At 47.6% G+C, this 20,368-nt stretch overlaps 5 protein-coding genes across 5 annotated transcripts; 2 read left to right on the top strand and 3 right to left on the bottom strand.

Moving 5' to 3' along the window:
• The first annotated feature begins 1,623 nt into the window (after positions 1 to 1,623).
• LY89DRAFT_718006 (uncharacterized protein) lies at positions 1,624 to 3,780 on the top strand. Its single transcript, XM_018218385.1, has 4 exons — positions 1,624 to 1,910; positions 1,958 to 2,248; positions 2,318 to 2,737; positions 2,791 to 3,780. Exons 2-4 carry the CDS (start codon positions 1,972 to 1,974, stop codon positions 3,747 to 3,749), a joined length of 1,656 nt encoding a protein of 551 aa, XP_018071619.1. The 5' UTR covers positions 1,624 to 1,910; positions 1,958 to 1,971; the 3' UTR covers positions 3,750 to 3,780.
• Positions 3,781 to 4,529: 749 nt separating this feature from the next.
• On the bottom strand, positions 4,530 to 5,573 carry LY89DRAFT_49607 (uncharacterized protein). Its single transcript, XM_018207926.1, has 2 exons — positions 5,329 to 5,573; positions 4,530 to 5,276 (listed from the first exon to the last, which is right to left on the bottom strand). The coding sequence occupies exon 2, from the start codon at positions 5,203 to 5,205 to the stop codon at positions 4,645 to 4,647; it is 561 nt and encodes a 186-aa protein (XP_018071618.1). The 5' UTR covers positions 5,206 to 5,276; positions 5,329 to 5,573; the 3' UTR covers positions 4,530 to 4,644.
• A 541-nt stretch (positions 5,574 to 6,114) lies between these two features.
• Positions 6,115 to 6,465, bottom strand: LY89DRAFT_733128 (uncharacterized protein; the record flags this gene model as incomplete). The annotated part of the gene is made up of 2 exons (XM_018219762.1): positions 6,115 to 6,328; positions 6,380 to 6,465. 2 exons carry the CDS (start codon positions 6,463 to 6,465, stop codon positions 6,115 to 6,117), a joined length of 300 nt encoding a protein of 99 aa, XP_018071617.1.
• A 1,462-nt stretch (positions 6,466 to 7,927) lies between these two features.
• LY89DRAFT_781507 (WD40 repeat-like protein) lies at positions 7,928 to 9,833 on the bottom strand. Its single transcript, XM_018222487.1, has 7 exons — positions 9,671 to 9,833; positions 9,561 to 9,614; positions 9,458 to 9,509; positions 9,355 to 9,408; positions 8,846 to 9,307; positions 8,311 to 8,796; positions 7,928 to 8,265 (listed from the first exon to the last, which is right to left on the bottom strand). The coding sequence occupies exons 1-7, from the start codon at positions 9,702 to 9,704 to the stop codon at positions 8,091 to 8,093; spliced, it is 1,317 nt and encodes a 438-aa protein (XP_018071616.1). The 5' UTR covers positions 9,705 to 9,833; the 3' UTR covers positions 7,928 to 8,090.
• Positions 9,834 to 16,988: 7,155 nt separating this feature from the next.
• On the top strand, positions 16,989 to 20,349 carry LY89DRAFT_583880 (Pkinase-domain-containing protein; the record flags this gene model as incomplete). Its single annotated transcript, XM_018209236.1, has 3 exons — positions 16,989 to 18,283; positions 18,334 to 20,067; positions 20,121 to 20,349. 3 exons carry the CDS (start codon positions 16,989 to 16,991, stop codon positions 20,347 to 20,349), a joined length of 3,258 nt encoding a protein of 1,085 aa, XP_018071615.1.
• Positions 20,350 to 20,368: the final 19 nt, after the last annotated feature.

Below are 20,368 nucleotides of genomic sequence, written 5' to 3'. Positions count from 1 at the left end.
CATAGGTCTCGACTCTCTCTTTCACTTGTATGACTATGTTTCAGGACGGCTTCGGGGTTGGAATGAAATCATAGACACACTGGTGTTGTTCAGAGCTTTCTGGACCATTGCGCAGCGGGTTGTTTACAAGGGCATTTTGTTTGGCATGCGGATAGGTTAGGTGGCAGGTTGGTTGGCGTGGGAGGCATAAAGAAAAGGCACAAGGGTACAAAAATTCATCGTCTTCAGATCTACTACATCAAAGCGCGCGTACAGTTTCGGAACGAATTCTAAAAATTTGAGCACTCTCAAACGATTTGTTGTCAGGAGGACGGAGTTCTTTAATGCGGATGGAAAGGGTTGGGCTATACTACGGATCACACAAATCTGGGCGACAGCAAATGGACCGGTGCAGGACAAATGGCAGCGAAGCAATTACGTTACGTATGTGCGACTGAATTGATTGTTTGTCAACACACTCCAAAAAGAAAAACAGAAAAAGAAAGACATTGTCGTTTGTGCTTGGCTTTGGTGCATAGCGAAAGGGAGCGCGGGGCATAAGGGGTCTTTGCTTAAGTCGGCGATGGGTCTGGGTTCTCGCCTTCGTTCTACAATCTCGACTTGCTGTCATCGTTCCTCCTCCTCATTCTCGATTCCTCACGCGCTCGATCTCAATTCTCGATCTTCGGGAACAACAAAAGTACAGCATGGCATGGCATTCGAGGAGCGATGGTTCAATACGGTTCCGGGATTTAGATGGGACGGAGGATTGCAGCTGCTTGATCTCCTCTACTTCTTGTTTTGTATTTCAAAGTCCTGCGTTTGCTCGATTGTTTCTGTCCATTTTTCTGTTTCTCCTGTTCCTCTTCCACCATTTTTCCTTGTTTCATAATTCTAGCTGATCTCTCTTCTGTTCTCTTCACGTGTTGATGTATTGGACATGTAGTGGTTGAAGGATCTCATCTTTCTTTCCCTATTGGACGTTGTCCCTTTGGATTTGGGAGGTGGAACTTGTGACTAGGTGTTGGTAGTTTAGATTGATGGAATTTGAATGGACTGGATGGATGCGATGATGTTGATGATTGATCGATCACTGGACAGATGGATGAACGGAGTGGTGGAGTCGGTGCGTGGCATGGAAGGCGGCGGTGGCAAGCAAGTCCTTTTTTGTTTCTTGTTTTTCTCAATCTCTTTTCCTCTCTTTCTGTGTAGCAAGTTTCGTTGTCTTTGAGGAGGGAAGGTTGGCGAGTGTGCATGAATGATGGAGATGGGTGGGGGCACAAAGTGTTAGATAGAATAGGATATGAAGCTGCTGCTACAGTGGCTTCATAAATACATAGTGTTGAAGTTATGCCTCCATCTCACGTTTTCTTGGTTCTGTGACTTCCAGGCTCTTTGCTGTGATGATGCGGGGTTGTGCTTCTTCTATCAATGACATGACTCGAGCAATTCGACCCATCACAATCTATGCGTCAAGTCCAAAGATATAGGTCAAAGCTCAAGCCCAATGCCACAAGATCCTCGGGCTGGCTAACTTGCCAACAGTTCAACTAATTTAGATCCCGTGTACTAAATCACGTGGATCGCCATTAAAGGGGCTGCACCTCAAGTCTTGACAAACTGAAGTGCATTGTCCGTTCTTATCGATCATCCTCGGTACATGATACATACAACATGTGGCCCTTCAAGAAATCCGACGAGACGCCTCCGAAAGGTCCTAATGCCATTGCTGCCTGTCTGCACTTGTTCGCCACGTTCTTTTGCTGGTTTGCGCTGTGCCGCTCTAGCGCTTAGCCTGGGCCAAGTACGGTACCTAGGTACTTGCAAGAGGCGGGGTTGTGTTGCCTGGTTGCTTTGAGGAGTTCTTGAGATATATAAATATCCGGGAAGTGAGAACTCGTGGGACATTGACTAGAGAAGGAGTGTCACGAGTGAGTAACATGGTCCCTGCTTCTGAACTCGGTTGACGAACCCAAAGCTCAGTTTGTCAAGATGGCAGGAAATAGCCCTCTGGAGAAACTCTCAAATGAGATTTTCGACAACATCTTTCAGCATATTACTAAGGCCTCGGATCTTACTTCCCTTTGTCTCGTTTCTCAAACAATATACCATCGATCTGTACCAAAGCTCTATCATTCTTGGTCGTATCATGGATTTACGCATTCGAACAAATCGTTGAAATTTTTCTTGGAGACTGTTATTAGGAGGCCGGATTTGGCCGGGCATGTTAAGGTTCTGGATTTGAGGGAATGGGGTGATTGTCCGAAATGTGAGTTTGTTCGGCTTCTGTTGGGACATTGAGGCGTGTCCGGGGCTGTGGTGCTGATCAATGGTGTAGTGGAGGATTATGTTGAGGGCGGTAAGTACGGAGGGTCAACCTATCTAAGTGACAACGATGAAGACGAAACGGACGAGGAGGAAGGAGGAGGTGCAGAAACTGGAGAAAGCGACTCGAAGGTTGACGAGAACTCCAACTCAGATGACTTCTCAGTTGGTCCACTGGGCTCCGAGACCATCGGCCACAGTCTTGAAAAGGAGATTCTCAAAATAGAGGCTGAGGGCTTAGGAGTTCCTAACCGTAACATGCTGGCAGATTACCGCACTGCGGTGACTGAAAATAAGGAGGAAATACTTGTTCCTCTATTATTGACTTACCTTTCCAATCTTCAAACACTGTATATGGTCGCACCAGAAGGGTTCACGATTGGAGATGGGATCTTACAAAAGCTCGAAACTCTGTATATCTGTAGCGCACTCCGTAAGTACAAATGTTAGTATATCTTGCACAGAGGGACTGACTTTCATCTTTAGATCTTGGCATCAAGGTACACCGAGAATATCATCTGGAGTACGAAACGCTCCTCCCATTCCTTGCGCTTCCGAATCTACGCTCAGTGTATACCCTCACACCCTACACATACACCTACACCCAATTTGATTCCTACTTTTATCCTCTAAATGCAAAACCAGGAACTTCAAACATCACCTTCCTCGCTTGGGACGAGTCTCAAATAGCGCTGGACGATGCCTTGAAAGCCATCCTCATCCCGAAATCACTTGAAGGTCTGCGCTGGACCGAAGACATTTCCGGCTGCTGGAATCCATTTTTCTGCCATGGACCATTTCACCACCTGATTGGCAAAGCGCTGTCAGCGCACAAGGATAGTCTAAAGATGCTGGATTTGGACATTAGGCACAGGTATTGCAACGGAGAAGGCCATCCAGGAAATCCTAATACAACACATGAGGCGTTACTAAGACTTCATCCCAATGCCAAAGAAAGACGGACGCCGAAGGATGGAATTTTGATTGGGTCATTGAAGGAGTTCTCGAAATTGACGGCCTTGTCGATAGATGCCACTGCACTCTGTGGACATCCGAAATGGGCTCCTGCTCCGGTGCGGATGATCGAGGCTCTGCCGCCGAATCTAGAGACTCTCAATTTGAGAGTTAATATTCAGATCCAGAAACTCGCACAAGGCGAGTCATTGTATGAATTCGAGAATGTCATGTGGAAAGGACATGTGTTCGATTTCATTGATAGGGTGAAGGATGAACTTCCTTCGTTTCGAAAGCTGGAGATCTGGATCATTGGTATATATCTTGAAAAGGAGAAAGCTACAGACTTGATTGTGGCATTGACTGAGGATATCAGTACAAAGTGTAAGCAGGCTGGGATCCGGTTTGGTGCCTTTACCGCTTCTTGGGGGACGCAGGTGCCATATTTTCAGGAGCGGAATAGCATGCGGAATCCTGGGCGGGATTTTTAGAGAGGCTGTATCGATTTGAGTAGTTCGAAGGCATTGTGCAACTCTAGATTTCCCTTTTGCTTTCAAGATTGATGAGCTGAAGAACACTCGATTTCGATCATACGTGTGACCCTGCAATTCATTAGAGGAACGATGGGGTCCCTCGTTGCCCTGAACATTCCCACAGAAGCTATTCTAAAAGGTCGACTTGCGTATCCCTCCAGGTACTTTGTAGGCCCGCCATTGTACAGAGCTAATTGTGGGTGGTAGTAATCAAAGTAAAGAGTTTGAATCAAAATGAAGTATAGAGCTAGCCTTAGCCAGAGGGGAGACTTGATTACAGGGCAGAGAGTTTGTAACGAGATATTATGACAGTAGAGTTGATTTTGGGGTAGCGAGCTGGCAGAGATCTGGCAGAGACGGTGGAGGGTTGGAGTAAAGGCAGAGCTGTTATTAAGCTAGAAAAGCTAGAGTCAGGGTAGAGATCTAAAGCTAATTAAAGTATTGTAAAGCATAGAATACAAAACAATATTGTTCTAGAGTGTGTGGGACAATATAAGTACGATTTCGAAAATAATTTCTTCGAACTGAATCGTAATTCGGATCGTAAAGTACCTAGTACGTTCAGGTGCGCTACTTTTACCGCACCTTCTTCGGTGATAGATAGCGCGTGGCTTGTTGAGCCACCACTTTTCACAACGTCTAAAGGAACTCTCGACCATTTTATAGAAAACAAAGGTCGATACGAGTCTGACGCCAACATGCCATTTCACCAAGCTTCTTGCTTTATTATCAAGGATTCTTTAATCTGTAGAGGCTATAAAAGAAATATAATTGGGTAAATACAAAATTTGCGAGAAAATCCTCCATTGTGTTTTGAGTTGAAAAGTCTACTTAAGGTGAAAAGTCCTTCGCTTCACATGACAGTACACTCAGGGCAAATCGAAGAATCATCCTCAGGCTCCTGAAGCGCCTGACCCTGAAAAGCTGATTGTACTTTTCTCTCAGTATGCTCCGCCTGTTCCCTCTCTCGGTTAGCCTGCTCCACCTCTTGCGCCTTCTTATGGAGCCTGATGATAATTTGTGCTGACAACCATTCCAGCTGGTATTTGAGAGACTTAGCCTCCAAGCCTTGTTCGGGAGTCAAATTCTCAGTGCTACGCATCGCTTGCTCGAGTTGACGCACAGAGCATAGAACATCGTGTCTCTTCTCGTCCAAGAGTTCCACAGTGAGAAGTTCGAGGCTTAACACTGTTCGCTGTACGGTATTTACTTCACGAAGGCGATATCTAGCTGTGTCGATTTGATTCTGCCATGGCCAGAGGATCCAGGCGATAGGAAGTGGGCTAAAAGGGGGGAGCGACGAAATTATGGGCCATAACAACAAAAAAAGCCCTGCCAGGATGGTAATCAAATTAGTTCTTTGCGACTTTAGTTGTTCCACCTCTCCTTCTATAGCTTTTACCTCCAAAAACATCCCTTCGTGATTGAGGACAATTTTTGCAAGCTCTATTGACTCGGCAATGTCGATGGAAGTATTCTCCGGCGCTGTGGTAAATGGTCAGTAAATCTGAAATTTGTAGTGTAACTTGGCACCAACCCGCTATGTACTTATTGGGGTCCGAGAAGAGACGTTCCCGCAGGGGAAGTGTCACAGTATACTCGGTCGCTCTCACCGCGGAGTTTGCAAAATTAACCAAGTTTTTCGAGACCAGTTGATACTCTTGGTCGGCTTCGGAGAAGAACTTGCAGATCTTGCTGTGGTTTCTGTTGAGATAAATCGTGGTCTCTCTGCTTTGATTCAGCCCAAGGGTGGCTGACGTGCTATTGACGACCTGACGAATGTAAGCTAGATATCACATCAACTTGCTCAGTACATCAACTTGCCAGGCCCAGTCCATATATATCAAGAGGTAGAGTTTCGCAAAAACTGAGAATTCGATAATATTCGAGGAGAGGACTGAAGTTTGCTTGCAGTCGTTCATTGTATTCGCTGTACTCTGTCGTGCTATCGAGCAACTTATTATCTGGTGTTTGGGAGACTGTTTTGACAATGCCAGCAAGGGTAGATCCCCAACTGCTATGACTGGATCCTCGGTGTGGAGTTCCGAAGAATACAATGCCGTATGTGAAAGCCCATATAGAAGCATACGATCAATCACCGCTCTTGGCTTGGACAAGCGCCTACATCATGTTAGGAAAACGTACAGTACCTAGACGATAGTCTCCGACCATGCGAGAAACAGCAGCACGAACCTCTTTCACAATGAGACCTCCAAGACTGTGAGTAATGAATATGATAGGCCTGCATGTAGCACCCTACCCAATGTCACTGATGTAATTGGTGGTTATTATATTGGCAGCTTACCCTCCGTGCCAACCAAAGCTAATTCAATAGATTCGATGCATGCTCTTCGATAGAAGCTGATGAGGTAGAAAAGACGACGTTGGCATTGTATTGAAACCCGAGAATCCTTGCTTCAGGGAGATCCTGCGGAAGGAAATCCGTTATCCAGTTCTTCTTTGAGTCGGGATGCGTCCAAGTATCATCATGATGGTTAGGATTGTCCCATATATTCATGCCGTGCACTGCGATTATACTATAGTCCTTAGCTCTTCGCCAAAACGAAATGTTTATGAAAATGACTTACTCCAATGTTACTTCCGGAGTCTCAGGAAAAAAGAGTTCAACCAGCAGATTTCGATTCTGTTGGTTCTCTTCAGCCTGAGTCTCCATCTCGTCAATACCAACTGCCTTTTTCGATAAGTATAGTTCAAGGTGATAGGCTGACTATATCCCCTGTAGTTGTTCCCGGATTGGTTTCACGGAGAAGTTTCTTGGACAAATATCAGTGTTGAGTGCGCGAACCGTTCCGCGAACCGTTCACAAGAAATTGGGAGTTATTCTCACTCAAGGCTGCAAGGATTGTTGGCTACCCAGTGAGCAAACGCTTGAATAAATGTCAACTGTGGCGCGAATCGATCAGAAGGCAATGCTCTTTATTAGATTCTGACTTGAAGAGAGTGGCACTGGGTGGTTGAAATGAAAGGCTGTATGGACGACAGAGGGAGCAATGATCATTAGTTTGAGCGAAACATGCATATTTGTTTGTAAGGGTCGAATGCTGCTCGCTGTTGGTGGCTGAGAATGGACGTCGAGGGCCACCACATCATTGGCCGTGTTCTCTGCAGGGCTGTGCTGCGCCTCTGTCAGGAGGGCTACACAGTCGGCCAACACAATCCAACAGAAGTTTCGAGGGAGAATTTAAGACATTGGCTGGCTTAGCAAATTGGCGCACGTCTAGGTAGTGTTTCAAGTTACCTAGGTAGGTAGGGATGGGATCTGGTCAGCGCTAAATGAACTTCCCTACCTAGCCCTACTGATGCAGAACCACGGCTGAGTTTGAAGCCTCTGATGGGTCACTTTGAGGAAGCAGATCCTTGAGACTCTTTCGGTATGGCATAGTCAATTAACCTCACGCCGCCCTCTCTCAAAGTACTGTACAAGTTCGGAAAACTTCCGTCATAAAAACACATCAACCACGTTATGCACATAACTAAGTGCATAGGAAATAAAAGAATTAACCCGAAAGCTAGATGAGGTTGAACTTCTGGCTCGGCTTCGTCGGTTGCTCAGGTGTCAGAACTACAAAATACATGACAATGATTTGAGCAAGTGGAAGTAGTCCTTGTTGACCTCGGCGATGATAGATTAGCTGATGCTCTCTGCGCCTGGGTTCCGGTATTGCAGCTTGTATCTTGAAATTTCATTCTTGAGCAAGCATCCGCATATCCAGAAGCGATACAGAAGCTAGACGGCTACATTTACCTGTTACAGCTAGTCGGCTTAAACTTCTTTCTTCCTTATATGAGTGAAAGAAATTTTTATCATCTGCATGCCTGGCTTATGAACATGATTTTGGGTGCGTGGTAGAATTGATAAGAAATACCATCTCTTCTCCATGAGATGGATTCCAAGGCGGGAGATCTTAGGTACAGGTACTGGACGAAGCGAGCGCACTTGCGGCCCTTTGTGAATTCCTACCTTAGTGGAGCGGGGTATTCGCAAGAAAAGCTTGTCTACAGCTGTAAAGGCTGTCCACAGGCTGTGGAAGTAAAAAAGCTTTTCCACACCCTGTAGATATCACACAGCCTGTAGAGATCCTGTGGGTTTCCGCGAGCTTAGTTAGCTTGCCCCGGTGCTTAGGCTTCCCACAGACTGTAGAAAGAAAGCCTGTCTTTTAATCAATGCAAGAAGCGTGGATTATAGCTACAATATGATACACAAACGCCAATAGAATTGCATGCAGTATAACTCCTTGGCCACTACCATGCTGGGTATTCATAATGTCATCCTAGTTCTCATCTTTCAAGTTCGTCCACCTGAATATCCTCCAAATCTTTGCCGACGATTGCCTCACTGACCTTCCATATTTGGAGCGTATTATTTTCCGCAGCACTACACACGACCCAGGGCTCATTCATGTTGAACGAGAAATCAGCAAGATGGTTAGTATGGCCGCCATGCATGAACAAGCTGTATGGTGTCAGAAATGTGCTAAATTCAACGTGGCAGACTTACAGCTCTGGAGGACCATCCTCCTGGTCATCAGGCAATTGCTCCTCGCCAACTCTGCTCAAATCCCAGAAGATTATTCTCCGATCGTAGCTACCACTTGCAAGAATAGCTTCTTCATGAGGATGCCATGCTAGCGAAGTGACAGCATCAACATGACCTTCGAGAGAGTGTAACTTGTCTTTCAGATTTCGCAAATCCCAAATCCCAATGGTCTTGTCTGCTGATGCGGTAGCTAGAACGAACTCGGAAGCAGGGTTGAACGCCAAGGCATTGACAGCATCCTTATGGGCAGTCTTGTTCATGGCTGAACACTTATCGGTGTCTGGTTGTCGAACATCGATCATCTGAAGACTGAGATCGTCCGAGACAGTTCCAATCAGAGATTTATGAAGGGGGTGATATTGGACATCGTTGACTACAGATGTGTGGTGTGTATAGGTACGCCATGCCTTAACTACGGTATTGTTGCTCTGGATAGTATTCAAGTCCCTAAGAAACGTCAATATAACCAACGCTCTCAAAGAGAACTCCATCTTACCATAATTTAACAGTCTTGTCATTACTGCCCGTCGCAAGTTTGCCAGCATCGTGTGGGTTCCAGCTCAATCCAAAACCTTCCTCTGTATGACCGCGCAGTTCTGCTTGAGGAAGTACTTGACCTCGAGGAATGCTACTGTGCTTGGTACGATCAAAGATCAACACTCTTCCATCATTGCACATTGTTGCAATGATGTTGGGATTTTGAGGTTGATATCTTGCTTTGTTGACCTCACCAGGGTGGTCGATTTTCTGCTCGATAATCATCTTGATAGCTGCTTGCTCCCCGTTCGAGGAGCTGCCATAACCACCAATTTCTCCACGTTGCTCGTCGTAATCTCGCGGGTTTGGTGCGGCATTCTTCGGTAGCTCGACGGCCGCAACTTGGAGGTAATTTTGTGCGCCATTAGACGTGTGTGTACCAATCAACAGTCGATGGGTGGTATAGTTCTTGCCAGCATGTCTGGCTTCAGGTTAGCATTCGTGCTTCTCCATGGCAGGCAGACTCACTCCTTCTTATCCGGAAACCACTGTGTAGTCAATGTAGGCCACTCAAGGGCAGTGCTTGTAACTGGTCAGTTTGAAGGATTATGTGTTGACGGCTTGCAAGTACCTGAGAATCATGTCATAGAGGAAAGGGCTGTTCTTCTTCCATGTTTTATACTCTGATTGGATGCGTCAGCTTGGGTTTGACGAGATATATAAGATATAAATACCTTCGTTGATGATCTTCTGCTCGGTATCGTCATCCTCTGTCTCAGGCCGGGTGACTGTTCCCATGTTAACATATTCTCTAAGCGTTGCTCCAGGGCTATTAAGGGCTCACCCTCCATTTCGACATCCGCAGAATCAGGCGCCATGTCTGTTCCTGTCTGTTGTCACCTGTAGAAGTTTATTCTTTGCTTCTGCGACAGTAGGGGGAATTCCTTGTAATAAGAAGGAAGCTGGTTGCGTCAAATGAAGTCGAAGTGTTGAAGGTGCTGAAGCTTTGCTGAACGCGTCTGGGCAGAATAATCGCGTAAAGTGTTTAGGCCGCGCTAACCACTAGCGGATTTTGTCCCGCACTTGGTCTTAGACTTCGAGAAGGCTGAGCTTCGATTCTGATTCTGCGAAAAACCAAACAATCGAAATCAGAGCCGCTCGGTGAACGTTAGGAAGGGAAGGAAGTTGAGCGGAGGTCTTTTCTTTATCGCAAGAGCTACGAAGGAGTCTGTTTCCTGGGACTAGCTCCGTCTTTGTACTTGCGCAAGCACTTTGCGGTAAAAGCAAGCTGCCACAACAAGCATCTTCGAGTTTGACCTCAAGTGCGCCACCTCACGACTGCGGGCGACGACGACTCCTACTGCTACATACACGAGACTATCGCACGACACGAGAACTACTCTCGACTCGAGCTGTATTTTCAACAAGACACAGAAACCTACGAACAGCCCATCATGGGCGTACCAAAATTCTTTCGATGGCTCTCGGAGCGCTACCCCAGCATCTCCCAGCTAATCGCGGAGAACAGAATTCCGGAATTCGATTGCCTCTACCTTGATATGAATGGCATTATTCATAACTGCACCCACAAGGACTCGGACGACGCAATGTTTCGAATGACGGAAGAGCAGATGTTCATAGCCATATTCAACTACATTGAGCACCTTTTCGGCAAGATTAAGCCAAAGCAACTGTTCTTCATGGCCATTGATGGCGTAGCACCAAGAGCTAAGATGAACCAGCAACGAGCTCGAAGATTCAGAACCGCGCTCGACGCTGAAAATGCGAGGGAAAAGGCCATTAAGGAGGGCAAAGAGATACCAAAGGAGGAAGCCTTCGACAGCAATGCTATCACGCCTGGTAAGTCTCACGATTATATGTCCTTATATCACTGACTGACATGCTCTAGGCACGGAATTCATGCACAAACTAACTCAGCAGTTGAAATACTTCATCAACAAGAAAGTGTCTGAAGACGTTGATTGGCAAGGTGTCGAAGTCGTACTGTCCGGGCATGAAGTTCCTGGTGAGGGTGAGCATAAGATCATGGAGTACATTCGATTAGCCAAGGCACAACTAAATTATGATCCAAATGTTCGCCATTGTCTTTATGGTCTCGATGCCGATTTGATCATGTTGGGATTATTGTCTCACGATCCTCATTTCTGTCTTTTGAGAGAAGAGGTCACATTTGGGAGGGCGAGCAAGACCAAATCGAAAGAGTTGGAGCATCAAAATTTCTATCTTATGCACCTTTGCATTGTCCGAGAGTATCTGGAACTCGAGTTCCAGGAGCTGAAAGAGCCTGGAGTTCTGAGCATTCCCTATGATCTGGAACGTGTCATAGATGATTTTATCCTCATGGCCTTCTTTGTTGGAAACGATTTCTTACCGAATCTTCCCAATCTACACATTAACGAAGGAGCATTAGCACTGATGTTTAAAGTCTACAAGACCATCTTGCCAAAATGCGGTGGGTACATCAATGAAGGTGGTGTTATCAACGTGGAGAGATTGGCTGTACTATTAGAGGAGCTGTCTCATGTTGAGTATCGTTTCTTCGAATCGGAATCCTCAGATCAGAGCTGGTTCAAGTCAAAGCAGATGGCCAAAGAGGATGTCATGGTCAAGGGAAAGACGAAGGGCAAGCTGTCAATGACTACACCTCAGCGTGAAGTATGGAAGCAAGTCAAGAAATATGTCACACAACGCTCGGACCTTCCGTTAGATCTTCCAGGAACCCTACCAGCCGCGGATAGGAAGTTTGTACAAGAGTTAGCAGAAAGTCTCCATCTCGAGTGGAAGACAGTTGAGAATGATGCAGGCGATCGGCACATGCAATTTTCTTTCCCTCCAAAGCTGGATGGAGACGATGATGGCGAAGAGGACGAGGATGAAGAATCGCAACTTGCCATCTTGAGAGTGGTGAAACAATACGATAACGCGAAGACGATTGATGTTTCGAAGGCAGAAGCCCAGGCAGAGATGGATCGTCAGTACGAGTCTAAATTTCAGGAATGGAAGGACAAGTACTATCAGGGCAAATTCGAGTGGGATCGAAACAACGAAGCAGAGTTGACAAAGCTCTGCGAAAATTATGTGCAGGGTTTGCAGTGGGTTCTTTATTACTATTACAGGGGTGTGGTCTCTTGGCCATGGTACTATCAATACCATTACTCTCCAATGATATCAGGTATGTTGAAATGTGTATCACTGACACGCATATATTAACAGTGCAATTAGATGTGATCAAGGGTCTAAAAGCAGATGTCAACTTTAAACTTGGCCAGCCATTCCATCCATACGAACAGCTGATGGGTGTTCTTCCTGATCGAAGCAAGAAGATCGTTCCAGTAGTGTATCATGATCTCATGACAAACCCTGCTTCGCCTATAATCGACTTCTATCCTCGTGATTTCGAACTCGACATGAATGGCAAAAAGATGGAGTGGGAAGCTGTCGTCAAAATCCCGTTCATTGATGAGAAGAGACTGCTAGCCGCTATGGAGCCGAAAAACAAGCTATTGAGCGAGGCAGAGGCAATGCGGAACGAGTTCGGCGTGACACTGAAGTTCTGTCATGACCCCGACGTGGATTTTACCTATCCATCGTCCCTTGTTGGCATTTTCCCCGATCTACCTCATTGTCACTGCGTCGAGAACATATTCGACCTTCCGACCATCGAGGGCTTGGAATATCACGTTGGCCTTATGGAAGGTGTCAAGCTTGGTGATGCTGCTCTTGCAGGATTCCCCAGCTTAGCGACACTTCCGTACAATGCGACTTTGGGATTCCATGGTGTCAATGTTTTCCAACAAGACAGTCGAAACGAGAGCATGGTTGTTACCATAGAGGACTCCGAATTACGCACGAATGCCAAGACTGCAAGCATGAAGCTTGGTCAGCGAGTCTTTGTCGGGTATCCTTTCTTGAACGAAGGAAAGGTGGTCAAGGTGTCAGATGAGCTCTTTGATTATGTACCTTCTAATGATGGGACGAATCAACCACTTCAACAACCTCATGGACCACGCGAGATAGATGATTTCCGCAAGAAAGCCCACAGGATCGAAGACACTTACAGCAAGCGGTTGGGCATAATCATTGGTCCCGTGGAGTCCATCACGCACGTTGAAATGCTGAAAGGTCTCAAGAAGACTGACGAAGGAGCCACTATCAAGGAATATGCTGTGATCCCAGGCATGGAAACAGACTTCGCCTCGCAAATGATCGTTGATGAGGTCATCAGTGAAGATCCTAGATTCTTGGAGAAATCAGCAGTTCCAATCGAGGAAGAATTTCCCCCTGGATCTCGAGCCTTCTTCCTGGGAGAATTCAACTACGGTCGACCTCTGGAAGTTGTGGGACACACAGACAATCGAGCTGAGATTTGGCTTTCCACTTTGAAGGCAAAGGAATTTGAATTCGGTCGCAATGTGGTTCTGAATCAGTCCCAAGGTCAATACACCCCATCATATGCCGTGGCAAAGATGCTAGGTCTTCATCCTTTGGTTCTAAGCAAGATTACATCCTCGTTCTCCATATCAGCTATGGGTCTGCCTCGACTCAATCTCGGTCTCAATCTTAAATTTGAGGCGAAGAAGTTGAAGGTTCTAGGTTATTCTCGACGTGCCGAGAACGGCTGGGAATTCAGTAACAAGGCCATTGAACTACTTGGTCAATATATGGTGAAGTTCCCTGAATTTATTGCTGGCATACAGCGGAAGCCTCAAGGTAACGAGTACGATGAGACGGATTTCTACCCTGCTGCAATCGCAACCACAAAGGTCAAAGAAATTGCGGCGTGGCTCAAGACTATCGAATCCAAGAATTTTGAAAAGGTTCCACTGGACGCCGAACAACTTGATTCAGACGTTGTAATGGCTATCGAGCGAGCTGCCGATGATGCCTTGGCGAAGAACCCAGAGCCGGAGTTCAAGAAGCTCAAAGGCGTTCCACGCAATGCGTTGATGAAGCCTTCAGATGCAGAGCACCGCCTAGGCAATCAGAAATTCGCTCTTGGAGATCGTGCGGTGTACGTACAAGACTCTGGCCGAGTACCTATTGCGACCCGTGGAACTGTGGTCGGCATCTCGCGAACTCCAAGAACAATTCTCTTGGATGTCGTTTTTGATGTGACATTTATGAGCGGCACAAGTCTTGGCGAGCGCTGTACTGCTTTCCGCGGTTCTACTGTTCCTACCTCATCAGTGCTCAATCTTACAAACAAGCAAGTCATAGCTGGCTCCAAGGCCGCTGTCGAGAAGCGACCTGCGCCCACCAACACGCCGATGACTGTCAACGGTGGATACGGCGCTCCCTCAGGGCCTGGAGGTCGAGGACAATTTCGCGAAGCTGGAGCGCCAGCTCCTCTCAGGGGTTCTTTCCGTAGCGCGGTCACTGCTCAAAATGGCTATGCGCGAGGCGATGGAGCTCATAGAGCACGAGGCAGAGGAGGAATGGGCTATTCAGGCGACAACACTCCTGCTGTTCACAGTAGCATGGCTATTAGAGGTAGTCCTCAGGGCTATACGAATGGTTTCCGTGGTGGTAGAGGTGGTTCGACTGCTTATCAGACCTTCAACGCAGTACCACCTCCACCCACCCTCGACGCAAGAGGTCGAGGAGGCAGAGGAAGAAGCAGAGGAAGAGGACGCGGCACACCACCAAGAGGTCGAGGTGGCGTTGCACAAGAGCAGCAGACTTAGCAGCTGAGGGTTGGACAGAAACGTCTTGACTGGTCTTGGATGAAGTGATATTCACACACATAACGATTTAATGAGTACGATTTGACGATCGCACCCTTTCTGTAATGGAGGTATCATCATCCAGATTCTGGCGTCTGTATAAATGTTGGGAAGTGTAAAAAGAAGCATGGGTTTGGATGGGGAGAGGCTGTTTCTGTACAATAGCACTAGATATTTGGTGGTAATTGCATTGTTCAGCCTAAGTCAAGTCTTGATTGAGATACGTGATAGGTCGGGTACACAGCAGAAGTGAGGAACGGCAGTGCTTTTTAATTCACTACACCTAGGTATAGCTGATTATGCTTCTCTGCTTACCCCTTTCTCGTCATTTTCAGACCAAATCAAAGCTTTCTTTTAAACGCTTGCTCTTCCCACAAAAGCACACTTGTGTTGCGGTAAGCACACCAGACATCTGAGTGCGGAGTCATGTTACCCTTAAGAGATACCACCAAGCTTATCCTATAAGACTTACTTTCTGCATCGACTTGCACTGAAGTGACTTGATTCAACAATAAGTAATTGTGAAAGCTGTACTCTAGGATGATTTTACAAGGGTTCTTTGAGTATTCTTCGACATAGATCCTCGATTCTTTCCTTCCATTGGCTTGGAACCCTAAGAACTGCTCCAAAGAAGTGCAGATTGAAGTGCATTAGGGTTATTTTTGGATGTGTGATCCCGTGACAGAGCCTAGCTTAGCGTTGAATTTCTGAGCACGCTTGTGAACCACTTTGATTTTGATTCTCACAATCTGAGAGATCGTTCACGTTCACAAAAGCTGGAGCACGGCGATCTTTCTGGAAACTTGAAGCCTTTGCTGGATCACCCCGGCGCAACTGGGTCCTTCGAAGCAGGGGGCTACTGACTGCGATAAGCAGCTAACATCGCAATAATAACTTTCAGACACCGATCATGATCGCAGAAGCCTTCTCTGTCCGTCGAACCCTCACCACCAGCTTGCAGCTGTCCATCTACAGTATGTCAAAAACGAAGACAACCATAAATCTACTCTTTGTGTCGCTTTCGACACCAGCGGCGCCTTTGGACAAGCGGTAGAGGGACTCTCCGACGACCTCCGTCGTGGCTGGTCATCACCACAATCATTCGCGATTTCAAGCGTCTGTTAGCAACAGCATCGAGAACTCCTGTACAAGGTTCACCCACCATATTTCTTCGTCATAGGAAGTGTCGCTCGATGTGTTGAAAGAGGAACAGCTTCGATAGGACGTGTTCTGCCTCCCGACATTATCCAGGGCCCCAATCTTTCAAGTACGTCGGCGCGTTCAGCCTGGTCCTTATGCCCGTTGTATACAAAAGATCGACCCCAAGTATGATGATGCCATACATTTTGAAATAATACCCTGAGAGTTCGTATCTCCACGGTTTCAGACGCACACTACACGCTCTTTCCCCCATGACACGAGTCCAACGGTACGGTGTACAGTCTACTGTACTTAGCAGATGGTGTGTACATTGTCGCAATGGATGACTTGGAAGATTTCGATCGTCGTCGACTGTCAGAGACTGGCATGACATACCAAAGCCCGGTTCCATTTCAGCCCACTCACTCAGATATTCTATTTCGGGTGGCACGCTCATGACACGATTCCTTTGTGGATGGCATCGGTGCAGCGGAATATCACCAACATACTGCAGACTGGTGGATTATGACAATTTTCTCTTTCCAGATTTTCATACAGCGAATTCTCGAGAGGAGCGTGGATGAAAGGTTCATGGTCCAAAATGGTGTCGGTTCATGGCATTAACACCAAAATCAACATCAACACAACCTATGGCCTTGCCCCCATCTTCAACAGCGCCCTTGAACGCTGGTGGTCTTTTGCTCCGAGTGTGCAGGCATCGCACTCTCGTGTTGATTGGGATCATGTTACAGGCTCCTCTACGACGAGGTGGCCCGAGAAGGGACGGAGGGTCTATTGTGGTCGCTTTCTGAAGTGCCTGCGTCTTTGCGCATCGTAGATAATTTGCATGCTTGTGTGACTTCAATGTGTAATATGCGTCTGGAACAGCAGGACGAAGCAGGGTCTTCGGATCACTCAAGGAGCCGCTGGGAAAAGAGACGGATCCTGACACTTTGCAACACTCAGAACGACCTCACCTTGTCAGCACGGCTCGACGCAACACCTCACGGTAAGTCGGCTTGCCAGAGGTAATGAGCAAGAACTGTCTCTTGCAGCAGCCAGCCCCATCTCATTATATTCGTTTGTAGCGTGTTGCATTGAGTGCAAGTTGCATTTGAATAGTTCATCGTCCTTCGTTATCTCTCATCGCAGCGCTGTGGATTGGCGGCTTCGCTAAGCCGCTAAACCCCAAGGAGCGAACCTCTTTTTCGCTTTCTGAAGTTCATCATGGAACCTCCTCCTTCTCCTCCCTCGCAACAAGCCCTTCGGTATGTCGCAATGAAAGACAGCTGGAGCAGCCACGGTGACGATCGCAGAGACCGAGGTAGAGTCGATCGAGGAGTAACACGTCCCAGAAGATCGCGATCGCCCATATCACGTCGTCCAGACAGTGACAGGGACCCCAAGACCAGAGATCGCAGTCCGCTCAAGTCGAGGCCAGCGCAGCATACTGAACGCCCTCGCGACCGCAGCCACGAACGCAGCAGGAGGAGACTCTCTCGATCACCCCTACGGGATTCTAGAGAGGAAGTGCGTGAACGCAATAGAGGACGAGAGCTCCTGGATACACGAGGCTCCGACAAGCCAAAACGAAGCAGTGTCCACCATTCGCCATCATCAGGCAAGCGTCGCAAGAGCCACAGCCCTTCCCCTCCGCGAAGCCATACCAAAAAATCGAAACGAGACACATCCCGAAGTCCATCACGCTTGGAAGGGTCAGTAACCTCCAATTCAAGAACCGGTAGGAAGCGACACATCGTATCTCCAGCGCCATCAAGAAGGCGGTCCTCCGAACGTCGACCCGTCGATTCTCGCGCTGGGGACAAGTACAATAAGCATCACCGAGGATCAAGGGTATCGGAGAGTCGTGGACGATCTCCCAGTCCCAAGCAAGACCGCCATTATTCCTCTTCTCGCCAGGAATCGCGTCGCCCACAGGACAGTACCACAAGATACCCTCGATCACCGACAAGACATACAAAGCCGTCCGAGAGGTCCCCAACTGAGAAGCCCAGGGGCAAAGATAGGGAAGAAAGGCGACCGAGATCTCCAAACTCACGACAAAGGTCTCCAGACGTCGACCGCTACGAACCCTCAAATCGTACTCGTCAACGATCACCTGCCCCAGGAGGCCCAAAAGGAAGTCGAGGTCATTCACCAACCCGGGACAGAGAAGGGAGACCACCCCGAGACGAGTACCGACCCGGCAAACCCAAGGGGAAGACTGCGAAATCTCCCTTTCAATCTGCGTCAGGTGCGAATAGTATCGAAGTCAAGAATTCTAGGGCACCAGCTGCTGCCTCTGGTGCAAACAGCATCGAAGTAAAGTCTGATAAGATGGCAGGCCGAGGTTACTATGGGGGCCAACAAGGCTATAATCCCAATCAACAGATGCAAGCAGCATTCCCCCTGAAACCACAATACAACCAAGGACCACAAGTTGATCTCCGACAGTATTCACAATCTCCACAGCACCACATGACTCCAAATTCCTTCCATAGCTCCCCTCAGGCGCAATCACCATATTCTGCTGGAAGAGGAGGTTGGGGTGGTCCTCAGTACTCTCCACAACCGTAAGTTCTTATACGATCCTAGATTGAAACATAGTCTAATCATTGAACAGACAATACCCGCAGAACTATCAACATCAGCAGCCTGCCTACTCCGCACCTACAGGACCACAGGGTCATTATTACAACAGCCAAGCCCAATCTCCTCCTTATCAAGCACCAACAGGCCCGATGAACACGACCTATAATCCCCAGCAAAATTTCCGTGGTAATCAACGAGCATTCCGGGGAAATCATTTCAATCCTAGAGGCGGTCGAGGCGATCACCGTGGTGGGCGTGGTGGTCATTACCAAAACCTTCACTGGAATGCTACTGGCGGATCAACTGGGGCTGGTCGTGGACAGAACACATCTGGCAATGCAACCCCTCAACAATCCTCACCTCAACAATATCAGCAGCAGGCTGGGTCGCATGAAAGCACTCCTCAATACAATGCACCGCCAGAGGAAGAAGAAGAGGACGCTGATGATCTATTCAGGCCATCGAAAGATCTCCAGGTCGAGGATAAGGAGGCAACGAAAAAGGGAGATGATGAGCAAATGCCTCCACCAAGTCGGCCACCCCCGACTGGGCCTCAAAGCCAACAGAACTCATCAAAGTTCAGTTTTGCTTTTAAAGCTTCTTCGAAGGCAACGCCTACTCCTCCGAAGCCCGAGATCTCCCAAAAACTGAATGCCGGTCCAGCGCGGAATCTACAAATCAGCCAAGACCGTCCTCGTGGTCCCAATTCCAGAAACGTTCCTACCGAGCCAGCGTCCGCTAGACGACAGGATTTCCGCACTGAGCCTCCCGCCCCAACAACCAGAAAGGTGAAGAAACTTATGAGGCGCCTAAAACCACGACCACAACTGGAGCCTGACTTTAAAGCCTCGGAATCAGTCTACTATCGAAAGCCAGGCAATGAGTCGGTCGTTGGATCTGGCACTTATGGTAAGGTGTTTAAGGGCATACACGTGTACACGAAAAAGCTCGTAGCTTTGAAGAAGATTCGCATGGAAGGAGAACGAGATGGGTTTCCAATCACAGCGGTGCGGGAAATCAAACTGCTTCAATCTCTCAAACATCATAACATCGTCAACCTTCAGGAGGTCATGGTGGAGAAGAATGATTGTTTCATGGTCTTCGAATACCTATCACACGACCTCACTGGACTACTCAACCATCCGACTTTCAAATTGGAGCCGGCCCACAAGAAGCATCTTGCAAAGCAATTGTTCGAAGGTCTGGATTATTTGCACCGTCGGGGAGTGCTGCATCGGGATATCAAGGCTGCGAATATACTCGTCAGCGGTCAAGGATTGTTGAAAATTGCAGATTTTGGTCTGGCACGATTCTACGCCAAACGAAGGCAGTTAGACTACACCAATCGAGTCATCACGATCTGGTATCGCTCCCCGGAACTATTACTCGGCGAGACTCAATACGGACCCGCGGTTGATATTTGGAGCGCGGCATGTGTACTCGTGGAGATATTCACACGCCATGCAATATTCCCTGGCGATGGCGGCGAGATCAGTCAGCTTGAGAAGATATATGCTATCATGGGCACTCCGAACAAGACTGATTGGCCCGGCCTCGTCGACATGGCTTGGTTCGAGCTTCTCAGGCCTAATGCCAGACGACCGAACGTCTTTGCAGAGAAATACAAAGACCGCCTTTCACCTGCTGCATTTGAACTTCTCGAAGTCATGTTTGCATACGATCCTGCCAACCGACCTTCTGCTTCTGATGTCCTCGAGCATCCTTACTTCAGGACTGAAGATCCTCAGCCAAAGCAGGCCGTAGAGTAAGTTTTCCTTTTTTTTTCCCCCTACAGTACTTTTATACTGACTGGTGTAGGCTGTCCAAATTAGATGGTGATTGGCATGAATTCGAATCGAAAGCTCTCCGAAAGGAAAATGAGCGAAAAGATAAAGAATCCCGGCGACTTCAGAAAGAAGCTGCTACGTTGAAGGCTGAGAAAGAGAAGAAGCGAGGATTGGAAGGAGATATTACCCAAAGCGATGCAAAAAGGGTGCAAATGGCTCCGCCAAGTGCATCAGCCTCGCAAGCCGAGAATGCGAAGTGAAACAAGCAAAACATGTCTA

Source organism: Mollisia scopiformis (assembly GCF_001500285.1).
Source record: "Mollisia scopiformis unplaced genomic scaffold LY89scaffold_11, whole genome shotgun sequence".
Taxonomy (NCBI): domain Eukaryota; kingdom Fungi; phylum Ascomycota; class Leotiomycetes; order Helotiales; family Mollisiaceae; genus Mollisia; species Mollisia scopiformis.
This window is presented reverse-complemented; position numbering and strand designations above follow the sequence as displayed.